We start from the raw sequence: 25,666 nt of genomic DNA, 5'->3' as shown, positions 1-25,666 counted from the left end.
TAGTACTGCTATATTTGGCAATAGCTCTTCTCAAGTTTTACATTCTAGATTAAATATTTTTTGTAAATATTTAACAATGTTAAATGAAAATATTGTACTATAAATTTATTAATATATATTCTTATGTGGCCTAACAGTTAATTTGTTTTTTCTGTTTAATATTAAATTCAAAACTTTTATCTACATATTTTTTAGTTGTCATTAGACCCCATTACTTGGATCTGTATATTGTCGGGTTAGCTTGAAAAGGACTTTTCTTTTTCCTGTTTAGCCTCCGGTAACTACGGTTTAGATAATACTTCAGAGGATGAATGAGGATGATATGTATGAGTGTGAATGAAGTGTAGTCTTGTACATTCTCAGTTCGACCATACCCGAGATGTGTGGTTAATTGAAACCGTTGGGTTTCAATTAACTTAATTTATTTTGGGTTTCAATTAAAATTTTTATTATCTCTTTTTAATAACGAACCACAACGAATATATATTTCAAAGTATGAAGAAACTTCTTCTTCTTCTTCTTTTTCCTGTTTAGCCTCCGGTAACTACCGTTTTAGATAATTCTTCAGAGGATGAATGAGGATGATATGTATGAGTGTAAATGAAGTGTAGTCTTGTACATTCTCAGTTCAACCATTCCTGAGATGTGTGATTAATTGAAACCCAACCACCAAAGAACACCAGTATCCATGATCTAGCATTCAAGTCCGTGAAAAAATAGCTGGCTTTACTAGGACTTGAACGCTGGAAATCTCGACTTCCAAATCAGCTGATTTGGGAAGACGCGTTCACCACTAGACCAACCCGGTGGGTTAGCTTGAAAAGGACTAATGTTGGTTTAGTTCACTGCAAGAATATAATGTGAAAAATTAGTGAAATGTATATTTGTAACAAAACTGCAGGTAGAACATGTTAGATTCACAAGTTTTATAATACCATGTTGTAAATTGTGCAACTACTGTATGTTATTTAATAACTGTATGGTCCTAAATAAATAAGGGTATTTTGTATTCTATGATGTAAAAAATCTGAAATGAATATACAGGTAATGTGCAGTATATATAAAATGACTCCCCATTAAGAATAATAAACGTATCATGCCAGGCTTACTATATAGTGATTAGTGAACAGCTTATTTGCCTTCTTCATGAACCCAAATTTACTGTTCTATATCAGCAATAATATATTGAGTATGAGTTTACTGAAAATCAGGTTACATTCAGTCATACAAATGACAGTTTTTCAAAGAATGCAGCTCTTAACTGTTAAAACTTGTACTTAACATTTTAACATAACATATTTCTTTAGGAAACACAACAGAAAAATGTCATCACTGTAAAAAAAATCATCTGTCACCATTTATATGTAAAAAAAATTAGATCTACTTCACCATTTATTTTGCAATTATAAATATTTTAGAAAGAAAAATATTCCAGGACAGCAGAACTTATTAACTTTATGAATGGAAACCTATATACTTTGCACGTCTAAATACTAATGAATAGTCATGTTTGGATGGTGTTACTAAACCTATTAATAATGAAACTTATAAACAAAAACAAAGTGAGCTTTAAAGAAAATCTTCTCACTTACAGGTTAATTTATTTTCACAATTGGACATATTAGTTCAACAAAAAACTGACACTACTTTTATTTCCAATGCATATTTGACCTTTACAACAACAAAAAAAACACTTTAGTATGATCACCTACTTTAAAAAAAAATCTCCAAGACAGCTATCATGTCAACTTTGAAACCTATATACTTCATTATTTCAAGTTATACTAAACAAATAAATGTGATACCTAACCCCAATACAAACTGTTTTTCATGGTATTAGTTATTCTTAACTACCTAATATGAATCTAGTAATGCTGTTTAATGTATTGATTATAATCCAGAATATCATCTAACAAGTTATTAGGGTGAAATTTATAACAGAAGTGCAGGGAAAACAAGTTAATTTTAACACAGATTCCTATAATGGAAGTGAAATTTTACATATTTATTTTATTGTGCTTATTTGTCGTATAGCTTCTTAATGAAATGAACCAATTCTAACACATTTGTATTTACAATACTCTGTATTGTATCATTTAATATGTATTGTATTTGAGAAATTCTTTAGCTTCATATGAAGGAGCAAGCAAAGATATTTACAAAATTGTAAATTAAGTGGCTATGAAACGATAAACTACATTAAAAGCATAATTCATGGCACATATAAAATGTTTATAAATTTTAACAGATGATACTATTGAATTACATACAATCTAGATAATACAAATATGAACGAAAATAAATTAAAATTACTATTTTCTAATAATTATCCTGTCATTAACCACGTGGTTATGCCGTAAACGGACACGTGGTTAATCCACCAACTTCAATAAAACAGTTGTTACACTTTGAAAGTTTCACAATATCCATTACCAACATATAAATATCCTATCAACTCAATCGATAGTAGGAGACATGCCACCTCTGAAAGAATTTTAATATTGCCATTCAAAAGTTGTAAGCTCTCTACTTTTGGTAGATAAGTTGAAGTCGACTATTGTTTTAAGTAAGTTTCTATTTAATAATATTTATGCTATCAAATCCTTTCAGTTTGAAACTACATTTCTCGATACTCATATCGGACTAGAAGCATAAAAAATCGATTCTTTAGATTCGTCTTACAGCTGTAAAGAAACTTAATCAAACAATAAAGAATCTATTTATAATTGACCAGCCGTCAAGACAATATAGCATATTGAGAGGGTACATTTTAAAATATTTTTATTTTATTGTCACATATTCCTTGTTCTGTTCTACAAAACTTATTTATTTCAAACTTTTCTTTTTGTGCATTTAAAGTAGTACGATATATTTATATGTTGGTAATGGCAGCTCTGGAATATTCAAAATGTAACTGTTTGTTTTGTTGTGGTTATAGGTAAAACTACTTGTTTTGTCCATTTGGTGATCCTGTTTGTAGATTATGTTCCTTTTTTGGGAGTTATATTAGTTATAGAGTTTTTATTTTTTTGGCGAGAAACAATGGAGAACGTGGCTCAAGAAGAAAGTTTTTACAAGGTTTTAAGTGCTACGTAAGTTTATATTTTGTTAAAAAATATTATTTATAAATTTGTATACCTTATATACATATCCTTTGTACCGGTACTACATATTAAAGAGTACTGAAACTATGGTAATCTTTTTTACCAAGTATTTATTTTATGTTTAGTATATCAACACATAATTGACAATGGGGTGAGTACGAGGGTAGGTTTCTACATTTCAAGGTCAATTTTACGTTAATTTTTAACAGGATAATCAGGATATTGTTTTATTTGATTACACTACGTATAAGTAAGATAGTGTATTAATTCATTTTTTAATTTGGATTAATTATTAGAAAAGAATAAGTTTTAGTTTGAAACTATATATTGTAATGCAATTGTAAATTCTAATGCCTTTAAAATGATTCCATATTTGAAAAGGGAGAAACTATTGTAGCTTATGATTGGTAGTTTCCAAACATAAATTATAGCATAATTTGAGCTTAAGAGTAATTACTATTATGATAAAATTAAGGGTCTTTGCGATATTTCGGTGAAGGTGAAATGGAAAAAACTTATTTTGTATCACATATATCGCATATAATATTTGCATACAAAAGAGACCTAGTAACATTTTGAAATTTAAGTATCCATAACATTAAAACAAAATTTTTAAAATGATTTATGAGTCATGATGCATATAACCAATGGTAGAAATTATATAAAATGCAGTTATCACATTTAACAAACGCATAAATTATTCAGTCATTTGTTTTTCACCAAATGCAAATTAACATAAGAATTGATAATTTTTTTTCTATTTATGTTATAACTTTGACAATCTGAAAAATTACAAACAAATGTATTTAGTTCCACATTATTTACTGATGAAAAAACGTAACATCTTTGATATCAGAGGAACTCCTTACAGTTTGTTAAATTCATATCTTATAAACTGTAAACAAGTAGTTGAAATTTCATCTTTTGATAAGAATACACAAGTAAAATTTAGGTCCTCACTTCAAGATGTAGATTGAAAATTGCCTATTGGCCTTTTGCTCTTCTCGTTTAATGACTTGCCACAAAATCTTGAGCCATTCATTTTGGATTGTAACCATGTAACTTTAAATACGGATAAAAACCATTGCATTATGCTATTCAGGTTGATGTAACTATTGATTGTACGGATAGAATTTCCATTAATGATTACAATATTACTTCTGTTGTCCATAAATAGAAATTTCTTGATGTTTTATTATGAGGCAAATTCTTGTAGAATAATCAAACTGATTGTTTGTAACAAAATGTAATCATACTTATCACAGTGATACTTACGAGTGTAAAGCCAACAATAACTACATTACTCAGCAACACTACACAAAACTTCCATAACTGCATTTGATAACTGTGTAATTGTATAAGATTAGAGTTATTTTGTGTTAAATTTAACAGATTAAGCTCTATAACAAAATAGAATTGGCAATCATAAATGATTGAGAAAGTATTTTAATCTTACAGTATTAACAGTTAACTATTTCCACTACATTCCTCTATGAGTTTTTTGTAAATTTTTTTAAAGAATTGTGTAAAGAATAAATAGCCTGTATATAACAAAGTTACTTAAACAAAGAGGTAGTAACTGTGTGAGTGAAAGTTAACAATAAATGCTCTTCCAAATAATTTATCAGCCACCATTGTTAAATAAAAATATGTAAAATTGTTTCATATATTTGTTTTAAATCTTTAAAACCATTTCTTATCTTAATTTGTGGTTAAATGATGACTGATTTTTAAAAAGGTAAATGTGAATGAGAAGGTACTATAAAACTAAAGCTGTAGATGAACATTCGAAAATCTATTTATAACATTAAGGAGCAAAGAATGAATATTGGAAAGTACCATTTGTAAAATATGGAATCATACATCTTTAATAGCTTCTCATCTGAAACTATTACCCCCCCCCCCCATTATTTAGCTACCCTAATCATAAGCTGTGATGAGTTACTAGTTAGTATCCACAATCATGAAATTATTTTACTTCTATGAGCAAAATTTTATACGAAAGATTTTGATATTTATTTCGTCAAGAAATTCAAAGACTGTGAAGGTAATTAGCAAATGTATATAATTTCCTTCACAGTCTTTGAATTTCTCGATGAAAGAAATATTGAAATCATTCGTACAAAATTTTGCTCATATAAGTAAAATAATTTCATGATCGTGGATACCAACTAGTAACTACAGTCACAGCGTATGATTAGGGTAGCTAAATAATTGGGAGTTAATAGTTTCGTATTAAAGATGTATGTTTATATATTTTACAAATGGTATTTTCCAATATTCATTCTTTGCTCCTTGATATAAATTTAATTTGATATTATTTTTCAATGCTAATCTATAGCTTTAGTTTTATACCACCTTCTCATTCACACTTACCCTTTCAAAAATCAGTCATCATTTAACCACAGATTAAGATGAGGAATGGTTTTATAGATTTAAAACAATTGTATTAAAAAAACGTGAAATTGCGAATACATTTGCAGAATATGGTGCATAAAGTTGTTAAATTTAAATAAAAAGGGAAAAAATTGAAGTTTTAGTACAGTTTAGTATATCTTGAAAATTTTTATAAAAGAATGGTAACATTGATAACTTTCAATTGTGTGTTGAGAAATGTATACAATTTTCAAATAAAACATGAAATACTACCAATCCGTTAAAGTAAGTTATTTAACAGTTTTAAGAATAGAACTTTCAGATCTGAGATAACTTGCATACATAGAAGTTTGCACAATTATCAAAATATTGAATTACATTTAACAGACCAGGTAATGGAAAGATTAGTGTATTTCTAATACCTGGATGGAATGGAGCGAAAGGTGGTATTTCGTCTAAAAACGAAATACCACCTTTTAAAGTTGTAGGATACAAATTTACAACAGTTTAATTAATTGGTAATGTTTCTTTTCACTATGAAAAATTATATTTCATTTTCTACATAAATGTAAAATGTATTTTTTATGTACACATTTTATTACCTTTTAAAAATGTATTTAACATCTGCTGTGAAAAATGCTGGCATTTCTAAGCTTTGCTTCTAAGCATTCATCAAAGGCTGTCAGGAATATTGTTATTCCTTAGCTAAACTTGAATATTCATTGTTATTTGTTTTTGGCCTACCTGTTCTGTGACTTATATCTTTATTATATTAGCTTGAGAATAGTATCAAACATATTTGTACAACAGCACCATCTTTTCAGAGTTAATCAGAAACAATTTTTCACAATTGTTTTCCAAGTAATAGTGGAGTATTTTATTTTGGGTACGACTAGTTTTTGACGATTTTTTAGCAATTTTAATTAAAACACTTCAGAATAAATTAAAAACATGTTTAGCTTTATTATGCGGCTGTTGCTGTAGTTCAAGGTCATACAGGAGCTCAAAATTTATTTTGGTGTTCAAAACTTCCAACTGTAAAAAAACATGTGCACAGAGAATCATAATCAGTCACAAAAGAAATAAGTACATAAAATAAAAATGAATAGGGCCACCACAAAATATTATAAAAGCTTCATAATTAATTGAACCAAGACATTTATAATTATTAATTTAATGTTAATAAAGTAAAACAATAATGAAGAAACACAAGTTTTATTTATTTTTATCTCTTACTTACAGGAAGTCATACTTTCACTTAGGGTAGGGCGCTATGGAAAAATTTTAATTGAAAAAGGCGCCACAACTCAGAAAAGTTTGGAAACCACTGGTGTAGACTAATCTGGAAATAATTGACAAATCGCACAGAACTTACTTGATTAATATATTATCAATGTTTTGTGTTGTTTTGATTTTTTTTTGTCTTCAGTCATTTGACTGGTTTGATGCAGCTCTCCAAGATTCCCTATCTAGCGCTAGTCGTTTCATTTCAGTATACCCTCTACATCCTACATCCCTAACAATTTGTTTTACATATTCCAAACGTGGCCTGCCTACACAATTTTTCCCTTCTACCTGTCTTTCCAATATTAAAGCGACTATTCCAGGATGCCTTAGTATGTGGCCTATAAGTCTGTCTCTTCTTTTAACTATATTTTTCCAAATGCTTCTTTCTTCATCTATTTGCCGCAATACCTCTTCATTTGTCACTTTATCCACCCATCTGATTTTTAACATTCTCCTATAGCACCACATTTCAAAAGCTTCTAATCTTTTCTTCTCAGATACTCCGATTGTCCAAGTTTCACTTCCATATAAAGCGACACTCCAAACATATACTTTCAAAAATCTTTTCCTGACATTCAAATTAATTTTTGATGTAAGCAAATTATATTTCTTACTGAAGGCTTGTTTCGCTTGTGCTATTCAGCATTTTATATCGCTCCTGCTTCGTCCATCATTAGTAATTCTACTTCCCAAATAACAAAATTCTTCTACCTCCATAATCTTTTCTCCTCCTATTTTCACATTCAGTGGTCCATCTTTGTTATTTCTACTACATTTCATTACTTTTGTTTTATTCTTGTTTATTTTCATGCGATAGTTCTTGCGTAGGACTTCATCTATGCCGTTCATTGTTTCTTCTAAATCCTTTTTACTCTCGGCTAGAATTACTATGTCATCAGCAAATCGTAGCATCTTTATCTTTTCACCTTGTACTGTTACTCCAAATCTAAATTGTTCTTTAACATCATTAACTGCTAGTTCCATGTAAAGATTAAAAAGTAACGGAGATAGGGAACATCCTTGTCGGACTCACTTTCTTATTACGGCTTCTTTCTTATGTTCTTCAATTATTACTGTTGCTGTTTGGTTCCTGTACATGTTAGCAATTGTTCTTCTATCTCTGTATTTGAACCCTAATTTATTTAAAATGCTGAACATTTTATTCCAGTCTACGTTATCGAATGCCTTTTCTAGGTCTATAAACGCCAAGTATGTTGGTTTGTTTTTCTTTAATCTTCCTTCTACTATTAATCTGAGGCCTAAAATTGCTTCCCTTGTCCCTATACTTTTCTTGAAACCAAATTGGTCTTCTCCTAACACTTCTTCCACTCTCCTCTCAATTCTTCTGTATAGAATTCTAGTTAAGATTTTTGATGCATGACTAGTTAAACTAATTGTTCTGTATTCTTCATATTTATCTGCCCCTGCTTTCTTTGGTATCATGACTATAACACTTTTTTTGAAGTCTGACGGAAATTCCCCTTTTTCATAAATATTACACACCAGTTTGTATAATCTATCAATCGCTTCCTCACCTGCACTGCACAGTAATTCTACAGGTATTACGCCTATTCCAGGAGCCTTTCTGCCATTTAAATCTTTTAATGCTCTCTTAAATTCAGATCTCAGTATTGTTTCTCCCATTTCATCCTCCTCAACTTCCTCTTCTTCCTCTATAACACCATTTTTTAATTCATTTCCTCCGTATAACTCTTCAATATATTCCACCCATCTATCGACTTTACCTTTCGTATTATATATTGGTGTACCATCTTTATTTAACACATTATTGGATTTTAATTTATGTACCCCAAAATTTTCCTTAACTTTCCTGTATGTTCCGTCTATTTTACCAATGTTCATTTCTCTTTCCACTTCTGAACACTTTTCTTTAATCCACTCTTCTTTCTCACATGTTTTGTGTATATTTGTAAAAGTTCCCTCTCTCAATAATGACAAAAAGAAGTTCATTGCCTGCAAACTTATTCATCTTAAGATTGTTAAGAAATTCTGTGTGTATTGCTGTTATTTTAATTTTTGTATTGTATATGAACTACATAAAAAAATGCCATTCATTGGTACTTACACATTTAGTCCCTGTTATGTCATAGTCATGTTGTAGTATAATTTATATTGGTAAATTGTGCCTTAAATCAAGTTAATTGTTTTGTATTTATTAGTTTGTTGTAACCCTAAATGAAATCTTAATTTAATAATCTTATGGATTCTGAACTTATTAAATGTATAGTAAATTTGAAGATTGTAAATATGCATATGGATACTAAATTAAGAGATTACTTCCATCATTGTATATTTATGTCATCTTTTTTTTTAATTGGTAAGGTAAATTATATAGTTAACTGGTACCTTATACCTTAAATTATAAGGTAAACTGGTAGTTGTAGCCTTAGTACTAGCATCACCATAAATAATTTATTTATCTCTACAGTTTCCTATACCTACGGAAGAACCCATTGCAACTGCCGTCAAATAACAGCTGTTTTTTATGTTTACATCTGTTAGTACCATGCCCCCTCTCTTTTGTAGTTTTGACTGTACCATGTGGATTTCTTCCTTCACTATTATCTACTAAGACTTAGCCTACTTTGAATTACTGTGAGGCCTTCTTCATTTAGTGTGTTTATTTTGTTTAAAAAATTTTTTAACAGGATTCAAGGAGTAAGTTTTTGCTTAATTTTTTTCAATTATTATTATAATTTATTAAGTAAAATATTTTAATTTCAGTTTATTTTAACTTTTTTTTTTAAAAAAGTTTAAATAAACTAGAGTAAGACTGTTTCAAAAAACAGCCTTACCCTATCTAAGAAGGCTTACTATTGAAATGCTGTTTTACCCTGATATACATAATTTCATTACTTTTAGTTATAATAAGATTTTTATGTGGGATCACCAATTTTACATATTACATGTTAAAATGGCTAATTTAGGGAAGTTTTTCATTTGAACCATTAAAGATTTCAAAATATATATATTGAATATTTTTAATTTATCTTCAGCCAGCTCTACAGAACGGATTTTCTGGGCTTAATCAGCCTCAATTATATGTTCCAGTTTTATCTTGAAAGTCTTATCTTTTTAACAGTTTTTTTGGATTCTGTCACAGGTCACTTGGCATTCAAAATTTGTTTCTGTTTGGGTTTTTGATAGCATTATTACTTTTTTCCAAGGCTATATTCTAGGTTTATCTAAGTATTTACTTTATACCAAGTACTTAATTGTGTGCTGCCTTTATTAAAAATATCTACTGTGGTAAGAACAACAAAAACATTCTTGAGTATTCCTGTCCACATTAAATTATTTAGCGGTTCATTAATATTTTGAGTTCTACCGTGCAAAACATTTGTGTAAGAGGATTTGCAAAGTCTTTTAATGGGGAAATTGCCATAAAAATTCTATAATAAGTGCAGACGGAGATTTTTAAAAAACTTATTCATCTATCACTTGTGTAACTCTTTGTAGTAGTGGTTGAGGAAGAGAAAAAAAAATCACTTAAGCGGATAGTCGACTAATCAACCTTATTAAAAAATTTAATAGCAAAATGTTCTCCGGGACCACCATTAGGTATTGCTTCAGAGGATGAGATGAATGATTTGTAGTGTCTGTGAAAATGCCATGCCCGACTGGGATTCGAACCCGGGACCTCTGGATGAAAGGCTGAGACGCTACCACTTGTGCCATGGAGGATGTTCAACTTAAAAGAGGCTTCCATTACTTAGTTTAGTCTATAAATTATAGTTTATTGGCAAATACTTTTATAATAATTTACAGAAGGTGTTGAAAATGATGTACATCCTTTTCTATCTGCTTGACAACACGTTTGACCATATTCCTGACTACTCTTGTTAGCTGTATTTCCTGGTTGGCACATTTGTCTTTGATTCCTGCAGTGTTTGGATTGCTTCTATAAACGATTTCTTTTAAGTAACTTCACAGAAAGAAGTCTGGAATAGTCGGATCAGGGATCTTGATGGCTACAGTCCTTTAGAAATAATTCTTCCATCAAAAAAATCCTGTAACATCATCCACAGTTTTTTTCAAAAAACAAGGGTCCTATTATTTGTTGCCTTGAGACCGTGAACCATATAGCTAATTTTTGTGGGTGTAGGGAAGATGCAAAGAAAATGTGTGGGTTTTCAGTACTTCCTGATCTGGTAGTTCTGACCATTAACTACCCACCGAGATGAAACCATGCTTAATCTGTGAAAAAACCTGGTCTAATACGAATGTTGCCTATAGTGAGTCCTTGAATTGTCGGTAATAGTGAACCCCTTTTGCTTAATTAGCATTAGTTAGCTTAGGAAAACCTGCATTTGATGCATAACATTTCAGAATTCTCCTTATATTGCAAGTTGAATCTATTGAAATATTCTTTTCCTGGCTTAGTCTTTGCAAAGATTTACGAGGATCTTGTAATCGGTGCTTTAATGCCCTGTATGACCTGCATCATTAAAACTTTGTCGGGTACATTTCTGGTTTAGCAGTGAACCTGTTTCACAAAATTCTGAATAACACTTTTTATTGGCGCTTACTTTTCAAATTTCTTCCTGAACTTTCACTGACACACAAGTGAGATTTCATCTCTAAATAAGTTTCCGTTATGAATACATGTTCTTCAACAGTTAGCCTAACATTCTAACCAAATAATTACACAATGTTGTTCAAAAGCCAATGCTTGATGCAGACTGTCAATACTCAAATGTGCTAGCAATAAACAGCCCTCCTGCTCTAGCTCCAGTTGTACCAAAATCTTCCACATTATTTTACCCATCTTGCATCAATATATGCATTTTATACTAAATGATGGGGTTTCATTGAAGTTTAACACCTTGTATTATCCAGTGACAGCAGTGTTGATAATAATGCACATTTTATTAGAGTATGTTTATTAAACCTTATATTTTATTATAGTTTTTTGGAATTACATTTTTTTTTATTTTGATCTTTTTACATATTTTATACGAATTTTGTTGCCACTAGAAATAATAATGGATAATGAGTAATAAAACTGAAGTTATGACTTTTTTAGTATTTAAATAACAGCGGATTTAAGCTGTGGAAAGCGGCAGTGAAAAATAAATTTTATTTTTTGTCTACAGATTTGGGTAAAAGTTCTCTTTCTTCATGTATGACTATTTTATTTTCTGTCTTGAATTTTTCTGATTTTAAATTCTGTTGCCGTAGTCTCCTTCATCGCTCCTAATATTTGATTAGATCTTAAAAAGTTACGTTTTTCTTCTAAGGTCACATATTACTGCTATTCAGCTTTGATAGTTTTTATTTCTTTCATCGATTTAAAACAATTTTACTGCTAAAATCTAAGTCTTCATCACTTCAGCTACGTAGATTCATTAATCCGTTTGACGCATTCCTTGTCGAAAAATATTGAAGCGATTATTGTTCGCATATGGTGTATGCCATATAATACTTTACTTTCTCATATGATATTTATTTGTCGTTTTATCTACAATGCGTTTTTTCATTTGCAATAATAGTTTTATAACTTACAAATTTATTTCCTTTTTAATAATCTAAAAATTACTCATAACATACTTTAATATTATCACCGCACCATTTTTATAAATTGACCGAAATATGAAAAAAATAGAAAATTGAATTATTTTCATACTTTTTCTTTACAAAGTTATAAGAGTTGAAATTTTTTTTTCATTGAAAAAAATTTGTTCCCATAAATACCAATAGAAAAATTATTTTTTTTTTTGTAAATTTTGCTAGTATGCTTACGTAAATTGCCAACCATAATAGAGTATATTAAACAAAGCTACCGAAAAATTCACTACAAAATCGTTAAACGTAACAGCTATCATCGGTGGCCAAAGAAAACTTCTTTGTCCACCCTAACATGTTACGCAAATGTTTTAATAAACATAGCGCTCGGTTTTGAATATTCTACTTTAGACCGCAAAACAAACACGTTTTATGTATTAATCGATAAGACTTGGTAAGTGTAATCTCCATTTCGTAAAAGAATTATCATAATTTATTTTTACTCGCTCGATTTAGAATGATGTTGCAATCGACTCTGGAACCGATGAAATTAAGTACCACTTATGTTATGTCGTTGAAAAGCTCTCAATGAGGGCTTATTAATGCAGTTAAAAAAGTCCAAAATCCAAATATTATGGATTTTGGGCATTTTGGACATTTTTGGTCAAGTCAATTGCAATCAAAAGGGGAGGTACACAACTACATGTTACAACATCCCAACCCCCGTAGGAGAAGAAACACGCCTTGTGACGATACCGGTCGCCACACCTCCCCCCCCCCTTTCCTAGACATTATGGGCTTTAACGGTGGTCATCTTTTGACCCTCTAACTTTTTAAATCTCACAGTAATAAGCCAGGTCTCGTTGGGATCCCACAGATATAAATGCCTCGGTAGACATTTACATCAGTGAATTATTGCTCAGCCTTCGCCTTCGCTGTAGGCTTCTTTTGGACATCTCCATTGTCCTACTTCCTTGCCCTCTTCCGCTAACCGAGTTCGCGGAAGCACGAATCCCGCGCTTAGTTCTACTTTTAAATTAACCTATTTATGAGTAAATGTCTCATATTCGAGGCAAATTCAGTAAATAAATATACCACAAGAAATGTTCGCAACATTTACTTATTCCTAGTTCCCTTAGTGAACTCAACTTTACAGTTTAAACCCCTAGTATAATTTGAACTACGGACTCCGGTCTGGTCTACCAGGTAGAGAAAGACAAACCTCCTACTCCCACTCACCTCCATCGCAGAGTCCCGCATGACATTTACTTTATCACGTGAAACTACCATCGTCGTGGCGCTTACATGTTACATCGCATTTCCCCCCGAGGGAGAAGAACACCCGCCTCATAGCATGTCTGTTCGCTACACCACCCCCTCCGTTCCTAGCCAGAGTGGCTTGATCGGAGGACATCTTCTTGCCCTCAAAAGTGATCAAATTCCACAGTCATCATCCGGCCCCGTGAGATACCACCGATGCAGATGTCCCAAGATGACCCACCGGGTTGGTCTAGTGGTTAACGCGTATTCCCAAATCAGCTGATTTGGAAGTCGAGAGTTACAGCGTTCAAGTCCTAGTAAAGCCAGTTATTTTTACATGGATTTGAATACTAGATCATGGATTCCGGTGTTCTTTGGTGGTTTCAATTAACCACACATCTCAGGAATGGTCGAACTGAGAATGTACAAGACTACACTTCATTTACACTCATACATATCATCCTCATTCATCCTCTGAAGAATTATCTAAACGGTAGTTACCGGAGGCTAAATAGGAAAAAGAAAAAAGATGTCCCAAGAGACATCCACATCGGTAAATTCTGCCCTAGTCGAGTTTGCCTTCAAAGAAGACAGACACCTAACTCTACCACGTAGCCCTCAGGAACTAAGCTAAAAGCCTACACGCGGAAGATCAAAGACCCCGCGCCTAACTCTACAAATTCTATCGCCACCTAAGTCGAATTTACCCATTTTACAAACGATTGCAAGTAATATTTATGCCACGACAGCATATTAATCCAGCCACTTCAATGCCACGACGTCATACCGTAATTAAATTAGTGATTGGAGTGTTGCCAGCGAAAATAAATGTCCCAGAGGACCTCAGGTCTGGTCCGTTCGGGAGCTGAGTATAACCTCTTGGATTTACAGGCTAGGTTGATCGCAACCAACATTACTTATTTGCCCCTTAATAAGTGTGCACTCCAATTCAACAAATTGCCATAAAGTTCATAATCATACACGGGAGAATGAAAACACGTTACCGAGCATGACCCCCGATGCTACTTGAATTGCTTTAACCGGGGCTCGGTGTCAAGCACGCCTACCTCCGGCCGATCAAACTGCCCGGGTGGATCCTAGCCACTAGGGTCACTAACATTAGTAAGCCCGCAGTCATCAGCACAAAGTGGGAGGAGAAGTAGGCTAGCCAAGTAAAATTAATAAAATACAGCAGCAGAAACCGCCAAGAAAAAGTTCTCTAACAGGTCCTCTATACCTACTTAAACAGTACTTCGGTCGAGACCAAAGCAACACAGGCTAGTGAAGTTTGATCAACCTATCCCCTATGTAAGCATCTCATGTTACACATGAGTTATATGTTACAACACTTCTAATTGCGAAATTTCAACATCCTACGGCTAACCGTTATGCGAGATAATGCGTACGTACAGACGGTACGTAGAAACTGGTCAAAATGGATATTTTCGTTGAAATCTGAAAACCGAAATTTTTCGCGATCATAATACTTCCTTTACTTCGTACAAGGATGTAAAAAAAATAAACTTAGAAAATTAAATAGCTGTTCTATGAAAAACAGGAGATTTAAAAAAATTATTTTAACAAATTTAGAACAAACCTTTCCCCTTAAAATTGAAACCTACTTGTATTTGTATTATTATTTTTAAAAAAAGTACAAGAAATTGGTAAATAGAATAATATTTATATGTGAATATCTTTCTTTTTTTATTGTATTCATTTTTTTTTACAATAATACAATTTTGAGTTACCTGAATTCATATTTTCCAGTTTTACTACAACATTTTTATTTAATTTTACGTTTGAATATTTTAGTTTATTTTTTGTTTGAGCTTTTCAGTCCTTAATTTAAATCCACTGGTAGATTGGATTTAAGACTTTATATTATATAAATAATTATTGGCCGTACAGCTAGATTAGCGAAAGTGTTCCCTTTTAAAAGGAATTAAAGAAACCTGGATAGCACAGGTTACAGTCAATAGTTTTTTAATTTTATTTTATTAGGAGACCTCTTTAATAATAATAATACCTGATAGAATTATCCAACAGAAGTGCGCACGATAGGTTTGAAAATAAAGCGAAAATAATAATGGGTTAATATTCTGGTGATAAGTCGGGATCGGTTTGGCCTCCTTAAATATAGATACAATGAATATTCTAGTGGAATTCGACATACTGGATCTGTATGCATTAGTTTGGTAATTTAGGTCAAATGTGTTATGAACGGGAGCAATAATGCATTTGTACCCTGGTGCGCGCGCTGAGAGATTGAATCCGCTAGATTTTACATATAATGAATGAATGAAAGATCCGATGTTGGAGGCGTCGCATAAAATCTAAAATTATCTATTGTAATTATTTTATACGCGTCGAATTTGATCTGTTAATATTCTTTAATCTTAGATATAAAATATTTAAAATACCTAAATTCGTTTTACTAATTTTACTACGAAATTTTAAGGGGCAAACTTTTAAATACATTTTTTGTTATGAATTTTTTCAATTCACGGTTTTAAATACGATTGATTTTATTGTATGTTGCACTGTGACGTTGAAATAAGTTTTCATAGAATTCGATAAAACGTGATCCCAATTCTAGCCCCTTTGGTCGAATTTTTATTTAAGTTCCTTCGGGAAATCTGTCTTTAAACGGAAAATTTTATTTTCTTCATTCACGATTTGAAGATATTTTTATTTGTTGTTATCGCATAGTATTGAACCGATGTCCCTTCCCTCTTTTTCTTCTTCATCTTCATCTTTCAAATCCATCTTCATCTCCTTTTTTTAAATTTAAATATATTGATTTATTATTAATTATTAACCTCTGATTGTAAAAAAAAACATTTACGATTAATAATAATTCAACAACAATAAAAAAAAAAAAGAAAAGATATAAGTTATTAATAAAATAAAATTTTATGTACTTTTCTTTTTTAAAAAAATGTATGTAATTTAATAGGCGTACAATGAAGTCATGTGGTGTCCATGTTAATTTTTTTATTGAGTTATAAGGTTACAATAGTATTTCTCTAATAATCGTAGGTTTTATTCATCAATTATTATAAAAATTATATATTAAGTAATTTTTATGTGAAAAATGCGAAAAAAGTGGGTGGCGTAAAACGAAAAAGTACCTTTTTTGTGTTTTAAAAGTTTTTGAAATCGGGAAAATCCTTTTTCAAAGTCTATTCTATTATGATTTTAAAACTTTAAACTAACTTAAAACTTTAAAACTAAAAAGTAAAAATGGTTTATTTTTAAAAGAAATTTCGCTATTATGAACCAAGTATAATAACGAAGACAAACAGGAAATTGCTACAGATAAATTTTTTCGTCGAAACCTTCATTAAATTTTAAATTAATCGCAATATTTTACCACCTACAAAATTCGATAAAAATTGACACCATATTTTTATAAAAAAATTCATGGTAAATCCTCAACGAAATTTCCACATTCCCCATCTGATTAAGGATTTGATAAAAATGTTTTAATTGATGTAATTCCGGAAATATGTTTAAAAAAACTTTTAAAATCAAAAGAGAATAAACTTTGAAAAAATATTTTCCCGATTTCAAAAAAATTTTAAATATGTGTCAGTTTTTATTGAATATTGTAGGTAAAATATTGCGATTAATTAATTATTTAATGAAGGTTTCGAAGAAAATTTATATCTGCAGTAATTTTCTGTTTGTCTTCGTTATTGTAGTTCATAATAGCGAAATTTCATTTAAAACTAAACAATTTTTACTTTCTTTACGAAGTAAAGTAAGTATTGTGATCGGGAAAAATTTCGATTTTCAGATTTCAACCGAAGTATTCATTTTCACTAGTTTCGGCAAGACGTGTGTACGTATGTACGTATCTCGCAGGATTAGCCGTAGGATGTTGAAATTTTGGATTTAGTACTACTCTAACATCTAGTTGTGCATCTTCCCTTTTGATTGCAATCGACATGGCCAAAAGTGTCCAAAAAAGCTCAAAATCCAAGAAAATTTTGATTTTGGACTTTTTTTAACTACAGTAATAAGTCTTCATTGAGAGCTTTTCAACGATATATCATAAATGGTACTTATTTTCTTCGGTTCCAGAATAATAGCGAAAGTTTAATTAATAAAATATTTAGATCTTACAAGGGGAAGGCACATCGATTCATATTCATCTCCTTTTTTTAAATTTAAATATATTGATTTAAAATTATTAACTTCCGATTGTAAAATAAAATTTATAATTAATAATCCAATAATATTATTGGATTATTAAAAAAAATAATACAAAAATAATTGGAATAAAAAAAAATGAAAAAATCACAGAAGTTATTAATGAAATAAAATTTTATGTACTTTTCATTTAAAAAAAAAAGTGTATATGTACTATAATAGACGTACAAGAAAGTCTTTTGGTGCTCAAATCAGAATTTTTTTATTTTTATGGGTTTGTTAGTAGTATGAATTTAGACTCAAATGATACGCACTTTTTTTCTTGACAAATTAAAAATTATGCTTTGGGAATAATAATTAAACAAAAATTCAATCTTCCATTGTGTGTCTGTATTTATTTATAACGAAATAGCGATGGGGGATTGTTGAGAGATACATTATTTGCTTTAATGGTCGGTGTTGTAACCGAAAATATTTAACCGTGATACAGTATACATTAATTGTCGAACGATGTGGTTGTAATTAGTTTTATTTTTAGTGAAATATGTAACGGTAGTCGTGTACTATTGAATCTGTGTAGTTAACAGGGTTGTTGCGTATCAGGGGGTGATGTAGGCTTTTAGTGACGTAGTAACGGCGGCAGCAGCAGCAGCAGCATCCGAGATGCGCAGCTGCTGGACCCTCCCCTTCCCGTTTTATTTTCACGCCCGTGTTCTATCTTAACGCTGTTTGTGAAGAGGGGGATTTGATATCCCCTCCCTTATCCCGTCACTGCTGTTTTGTCGTTCGGTATCGATGGCTGACTAACAGTTGCCGTGGTATATTAGTTGAGAGTTTTTAGTTTGATATTGAAGACTAACCGCTAAAGATGACTGCTGAACACCGTAGGAACCGTGTCGTTGTTCTGGGATGGACCAGAACCAGACTAAACCCGGTCGCAAGGGTTGTCGCCCGTTATGAAGTACCCGTTGTTTGCTGTCGACCGGCTGTGGTCCGTTTAGCTTCCTGCAAAGCGTACGCTCGTTATCATTAAAATATTTTTTTTTTAGATGTGTTTGTTTTTTTAATTTTTTTAAAACTTTAAAATAACAAAAAAATTTTATAAAAAAAAGTGTAAAAAAAATGTCTTCACCCCATAATAGACACCCTTTCACAAGGTGAGTTGTTTCAGTTAATTACTGACGTAACTGTTATACTATGACGTCATAATAGAATTTATGTAAAATTAGTTATTATGTATAATTTTTTAGGACTGTAATATTATGTAAAATTTAAAACGTTTTGACTTTTATAATTTGTACTTATATAACAAAATTAGTACATTATTTGTAATCAGTAGATTACAAAATTAGGTTACAATTCAACACAATCGTTTTTGCATGCAATTGTAGAATTCGTTGGATCATGTATGCTTCTTTATTGACTTTTAACTTACAAGCATATTAAAAACTATTATTTAATATAATGTAGTACTTTCAGGTGTTGAAAAATTCTTTGTAATTAAAGCAAATCCTTTGTGATTTGATTTTTTTTTCTATATGCAGTATTATAGAGTTATTTTGAATTTATTAATCGAATGTGAACGTCTTATATTATTTACTAGTATTCATAAATTGTATTTGTGTCGGAAGAAAGAAAGGGATGTGATGTGTGTTGATTTTAACATTTGTGTTTTTATTGGTATGTTCTGTTAAAATATGTAAATATTTTATAAAAAAATTTACCTAAGGTCAACAATAATCAATGGTTATTCTTTCCGTTGATTATCTGTGTATTAAACTATTTCATTATAAAGATTTCTTGGGTTTTATGGTTTATACGACCACCACTATAAATATCTGTCCATATATATATATATATATATATATATATATATATATATATATATATATTTATTTATTTGGTTAAGTGTAAATATAATGTAACCAAACTTAACCTACGCTCGCTTCGCTCGCTAGTCAAGGTTAGCGAGGGAAGCGAGCATAGGTTAAGTTTGGTGGAACTTATAATATATTTATCTGGTTATCTCATAACCGAATATGGACAGATATTTATTGGATAGTTATAGTGGTGGCCGTATAACCCATGAGACCCGAATTATTTAATACCAGGTACAGTAAAGGGGTTTTAATTTTAATAGCTTAACAATATGCAACTGACAAGCTAAACTATCCCACGTTTGTCTGGGTACCGTACCTTATTTATTTCCAGGAAAGGGAAATTTCCAAAAAAAACTTTTTCGTTCAAAATTTCCTAAAATATTTGTATGAAAATTGTTTCATACTTTATTTACTTTAGTTCTTGTACCCTTGAAATCTTTAATTAAAATTTATTCACATCCTGTAAATAAATAAAAAAAAACTGTGCTCGCAAGACAGTGAAGTAATAGGATTCAGTTTAAATTAACCACATATCTCAGGAACTGTCAACCTGAGACTGTACAAGACTATATTTCATTTCTATCCTACATACATCCATTATACATAATATATTTTCTGAAGTCTATATTTTCAAACGTACATCCTCTGAAGTAATACCTTACGATGTTTCCGGAGGATGAACAGAAAAAAGAAGAGAGGATTAATTTTGCTTTTTTTCATCATTTAAGTTTTGTTAAAATATATCGAGGGCATATAGACTAAAAGTATAGCATATAGTTAAAAGAAGAGACAGACTTATAGCCCACATACTAAGGCATCCTGGAATAGTCGCTTTAATATTGGAAGGACAGGTAGAAGGAAAAAATTGTGTAGGCAGGCCACGTTTGGAATATGTAAGACAAATTGTTAGGAATGTAGGATGTAGAGGGTATGCTGAAATGAAACGACTAGCACTAGATAAGGAATCTTGGAGAGCTGCATCAAACCAATCAAATGACTGAAGACAAAAAAAAAAAAATGTTGACTAAAAGATGCGTTTTACCAAAGGAGGAGCAGCAGCTGGTTTTACTTTTGTCTATACCTTTTTTTCTTTTGTGTAAAGTGCATCTCGTTCTAATAAATATCAAAATCTACTTTTCGTCATGGGGAGTGGCACGCTGGTGAATATATCTAAAGTAAGTTTAGTCTTCAAGTTTCGTTAAAATACATTGTCTTGTGTCAAAATGAAATCGTGTGCATATAATAAAACATACACAGTTTTCGAGTTAATAGAAAGATTAACTCTCATAAATAAAACACTTTCAAGCAAAATTATTTTCTATCACCATTTTCTTTTTCAAAGATTACATGAAAATAAAATGGTTCTTAGAAATTATTTAGCGATAAGTATGAAAATTAATGTCACTTGCTTTTATAAGAATTTACATTTATACTATTATGTAAAGACGAAGAGTGTTTTTGTTTGTTCGGGATAAAAAAAAACTACTTTATCAATCGCAATCAAATTTTTACCCATGTTTCTTGGCATAAATGAGAAGGTTTTTAGGTATATTACACCTCAAATGAAATTTTTTATTATCGCTTTTGTTTCGAAGCAGTTTACGTAATTTTGATAAATAAAATTTAGTCTTCTTTTTAAATTTCAATAGTCAGAAGTGTACTTAAGAGTTCACGATTAATTAACTAATCTGAGAAATTAATTAACGCAAAATTGTGGCATAAAATTCGATACCACTATTTGATTAATTTATCCTTAAAGCCATCCTTAATGCTTAATGAAAACATTAGTAAAAAGGATCTTTTCAGATCGGTTATCCGATTTCAGATCGGATACTAAGCGAATATCGGTTTATTTAACCGATATTCGCTTAGTTTTAAGCGAATATCGGTTAAAAAAAACTTAGGACCTTCTGGGTTTGTAAGTAAAAACTTAATATTTTTATAGTTTATTTTATTTGAATTCTTTAATGTAAAATTATTTATAGGGAAGTCACTACTATGACCGATGAAGGAAATAAATATGGTCGTTTTATAAAGAATTCAGAAAAAATTATAATTATATATTTCAGAGAAAATTATAATAATTTGGTTGTAATATTAATGCCTATTCTAAGATATTAATCATTTTATTGACAAGAATATATATATTTTTTTTTTATTACAAAAATAAAACTTTTGCCACTTTAGAGAAATATACAGAGAGGTACAGAGAGGTACAGAGAGGGTGAGAGTTAGAGAGAGAGGGTTGAGTGAGCGAGCGAGAAGAGGGTAGAATGACCTCTCTCTCTTCCTGTTTAGCCTCCGGAACCACCGTAAGGTATTACTTCAGAGGATGATATGTATGAATGTAAATTAAGCGTAGTCTTGTACAGTCTCAGGTCGATCATTTCTGAGATGTGTGGTTAATTGAAACCCAACCACCAGAGAACACCGATATCCACGATCTAGTATTCAAATCGGTATTAAAGTAACTGCCTTTAATAGGAATTGAACCTTAGAACTCTCGACTACAGGATAGAATTACCTGTGCACGCGCATGCACACGCAGCGATTGTATAAATTAAACATATAACTGCTCTGTATAAAAAAAAAGAAAAAAAAGTAATAGGGCTTCTTTATCTGGTTTTATATAATTTATAATTATATCTATGCTATTATATAAAGACGAAGAGGTTTTTTTTTATTCGAGATAAAGAAAAAACTACTCTATCAATCGTAACCAAATGTTTGCCCATGTTTCGTGGTATAGCTGAGAAAGGTTTTTAGATGTATTTCATGACGAAAAATCTCGGAAGAGCCAACCGATCGATCGCTTTCAAATTTTCAGGATACATTCGTATTATACCATTGAAGGTTTTAAGCCACAGACCGAGGCCGTAGCTTCCTTGAAGGTTAAAATATTGAAAATATACATTATTTCTTGACCTCTAAGGAGGATGAAGTTTTTTAAATTATAGATATTCATTAAGGGAAAAAAAGATTAATTCTTTTACTTCATTATATTTCTCCTCCCTTGGCAAAGATAATATTTGTAATAGGTAATATTTGTTTGATATTTATTTGTTATTTTTGACTGGCAATCTGAAAATATTACAAATGACCGAATAATATTTGGTGGTCAGAATATTTTTAAATTAAGCCTACTTCATACAAATTCCCCCTAATTAAATTTTTTTTTACAAGGATTACATTTTAATATGCGTTATATAGTTTTCGAAATCCATGATGTTTTCCAATATCCACACCAATTAATTACGTACGCACAAAAAGATTATCCGACTTCCAGGTTGAATAATTTCTGTTTGATCGATTGAATACGTCGACGATTGAGTACGTCGTAGGCAAACGAGTGTCGCCGAAATTGATCATTCAAATTACGGTACTTAACTTTTAATGTTCATGTTAAAAATAATTTTTAAAGTAATCTACAAGAGCCATGTTAAGTTTATAATTTTATATTACTGTGAATCTTCTATAAACTGAATTATGGATTATTTAATTATATCTTATGTAAGTACACGGTATGTATGGTGTGGTTTACACCATACACGGTGTATGGTTTTCGTTTATTTAGGGAGTTAAGTTTAATAGTGAACGGTTTTATTATGTGTGCGCGTCCATATGTACGGACAGCTTGGAAAAGAACGAGCGGATTGCCAATTTAGGAAAATTAATTACGTTGTCTTACTCTTTAATTTCTTTCTTTCTTATAGCAGTAAAATAAATTGTTTACCACACAATCCATATTCTAGGATCGATAATGTATGTAACTCGTAACCTGTGCAACGAGGTGTGGAAATTTATGATGGGATTATATTTGTTGCCGTCGCGTAATCGCCACTAATTAAAAAAAAAGAATCAAAAACAATTCAGTCAATAAAAATAGGTTGGTTTTCTGTTGTAGAAATACAGTTATTTATAATTCATTTACTCGTAGAAATTATTTTAGTTTTACTACACCGTTTTAGTTGGTGCTACTGGATAACACAGAGTGTCCGTGTCTCACGAAGTAACGGAAAACTTTCAGAACTTGTCCTGCTAGGGAAAATAATGAAAAACATTCATACAAACACAGGTCTGGAAATGCTTTGTTTTCGAATTAAGGTTAGCAAAAGATTTCATCCAGATTTCTGCTCTTCTAATAAAAAGCTCTGCTGTTATTTTTGGGACTCAAATTAAGAAGTAAAGTTGGTGGCTTTTTTTATGTAATTTGAGCTGGGAAATAGGATATAACAGGTCCCAGAATTGTTTTTAAGATATCCGACGTATAACACAAAATTTGGTGTCGGAAAACAACTTTTTTTTTAGGTTTGTAGTACAAAAGCTTTGTTAAATGACAAAAAAAGCGGAATATTTAGTAACATAATTTGTAGTGAATTTAATTCTCTACAATATATTTTTGGTCCCAAAAATAACATTAAGGCTTCTTTTTACAAGAAGAACTGAAATCCTGGTGAAATATTTCGCTAGCTGTAACTCGAAAACAAAGCGTTTCCAGACTTATGTTTATATAAACTTTTTTCATCATTTTCATCAGCAGGACGTGTTCTGAAAGTTTCTTCGTGGGACACTGTATATTTATTTATTTTTTTATCGATTTTTTTTAATTGATCTGAACTCTGGTGGTTTGCTTACTGATGAGTCTCTTAAAAATACACCGGTAAACTTTTTTCTTCCTTTTACTAAGTACAAGGATGTACTGTAATCGCGAAGAATTTTGGTTTTCTGATTTCAACGGAAATATCCATTTTGATCATTCCTGAATCCATTTTGACCAGTTTCAGCTTGACGTCTGTACGTACGTATGTATTTCGCATAACTCAAAAACGATTAGCCGTAGAATGTTGAAATTTTGTATTTAGGATTGTTGTAACTTCTAATTGTGTACCTCTCCTTTTGATTGCAATCGAGTGGACCAAAAAAGCCCAAAATTCAAAAAAATTGGATTTTGGACTTTCTCTTAACTGCTGTAATAAGCTCTCATTGAGAGCTTTTCAATGATATATTATTATAAGTGGTACTTATTTTCATTGGTTCCAGAGTTATAACCAAATGAAATTTTAATTAATGAAATATTTGGATCTTACAAGGGGAAGGCACATCGGTTCGAATCCCACTTCTTTTCCTTTTTTTTTTAATTTAAATACATTGATTTATTAATAATATTAACCTCTGTAAAAAAAATTACAATAAATAATTCAATGATAAAAAAAAATATATATATATATATATACTCGTGTATATATGAAAAAAAACAGAAGTTATTAGCGAAACAAAATTTTATGTACTTTTCATTAAAAAAAAAAAATGTATATGTAATTTAATACGCTTACAAGGAAGTCATGTGGTGTCCACGTCATTTTTTTTTATCTTAATTTTTATCGCGAGGAATTCTCACTTCAATCTTCAACACGATAATTCTAACATTCTGCTCAGTCTGTAACTGTATTAGTTACACCTTATCGTCTCCGTTTTTCAAAGCATAGGCGTAACTGAGCTGCGTAATTTATCATTGCAGATACAAAGAAAAAACTCTTGAACCTTTTGTAGTTAAAGAAAGTTGGCAGAAACGGCGGAACGCTTTAAGTGTTGTCTTAAGATTCGTTCGGTTGCGTTTTTGTTTAATAACTACCAATGAAGTTATAGCTTACGATCAGTTGAAATATTATTAAATAATAGATATGGCGTAATGTTTGGCGGCAAACTAAAGCGAGATCAGCATTTTAATTATAGTCTCGGACCATTCGTTGATTCAAGGCGAAAAAACATATGTACGAGTATAAGACGTTAAATACGATTCAAGTTCGGCTCTCTTTTTCAAAAAAAATTATTTATACGTCACAAGTACTCTAACTTTAATACAAAGTCATCAAATTCCGTTTTCGACAATAGATCTAAGAGACATTACTTTAAAATTTTTAAAGAAAAATTCATTTCTTTTCGTTCATTTACTACATGCTCCCGGTTCAAAACATGTTTTCCACCTTACAAATGACATATCTAGATGTACGGATCTGTATCTATTCGATGCAGATTGGTACCAAGTCAGTCTCGTCCAGTTATCCTGAAGACGGCCAC

At 30.9% G+C, this 25,666-nt stretch overlaps 1 protein-coding gene across 7 annotated transcripts in view; it reads left to right on the top strand.

Moving 5' to 3' along the window:
- The first annotated feature begins 3,027 nt into the window (after positions 1-3,027).
- The window catches only part of LOC142318955 (uncharacterized), a 231,678-nt gene continuing 209,039 nt past the window's right edge, over positions 3,028-25,666 (top strand). For 6 of the 7 annotated variants that reach the window (XM_075355651.1, XM_075355646.1, XM_075355648.1 and 3 more), the window contains exon 1: positions 3,028-3,092. In XM_075355651.1, the coding sequence (XP_075211766.1) occupies positions 3,043-3,092 (50 nt within the window). In that variant the 5' untranslated portion in view covers positions 3,028-3,042. Of the gene's footprint in view, positions 3,093-18,476; positions 18,866-25,666 lie in introns of those variants that run through there. The other variant, XM_075355647.1, reaches the window with a different exon arrangement.

This window comes from Lycorma delicatula, chromosome 2, assembly GCF_047948215.1.
Source record: "Lycorma delicatula isolate Av1 chromosome 2, ASM4794821v1, whole genome shotgun sequence".
NCBI classification, from domain to species: Eukaryota; Metazoa; Arthropoda; class Insecta; order Hemiptera; family Fulgoridae; genus Lycorma; species Lycorma delicatula.
Note: the sequence above shows the minus strand (reverse complement) of the source record. Positions and strands in the feature narration are given on the sequence as shown.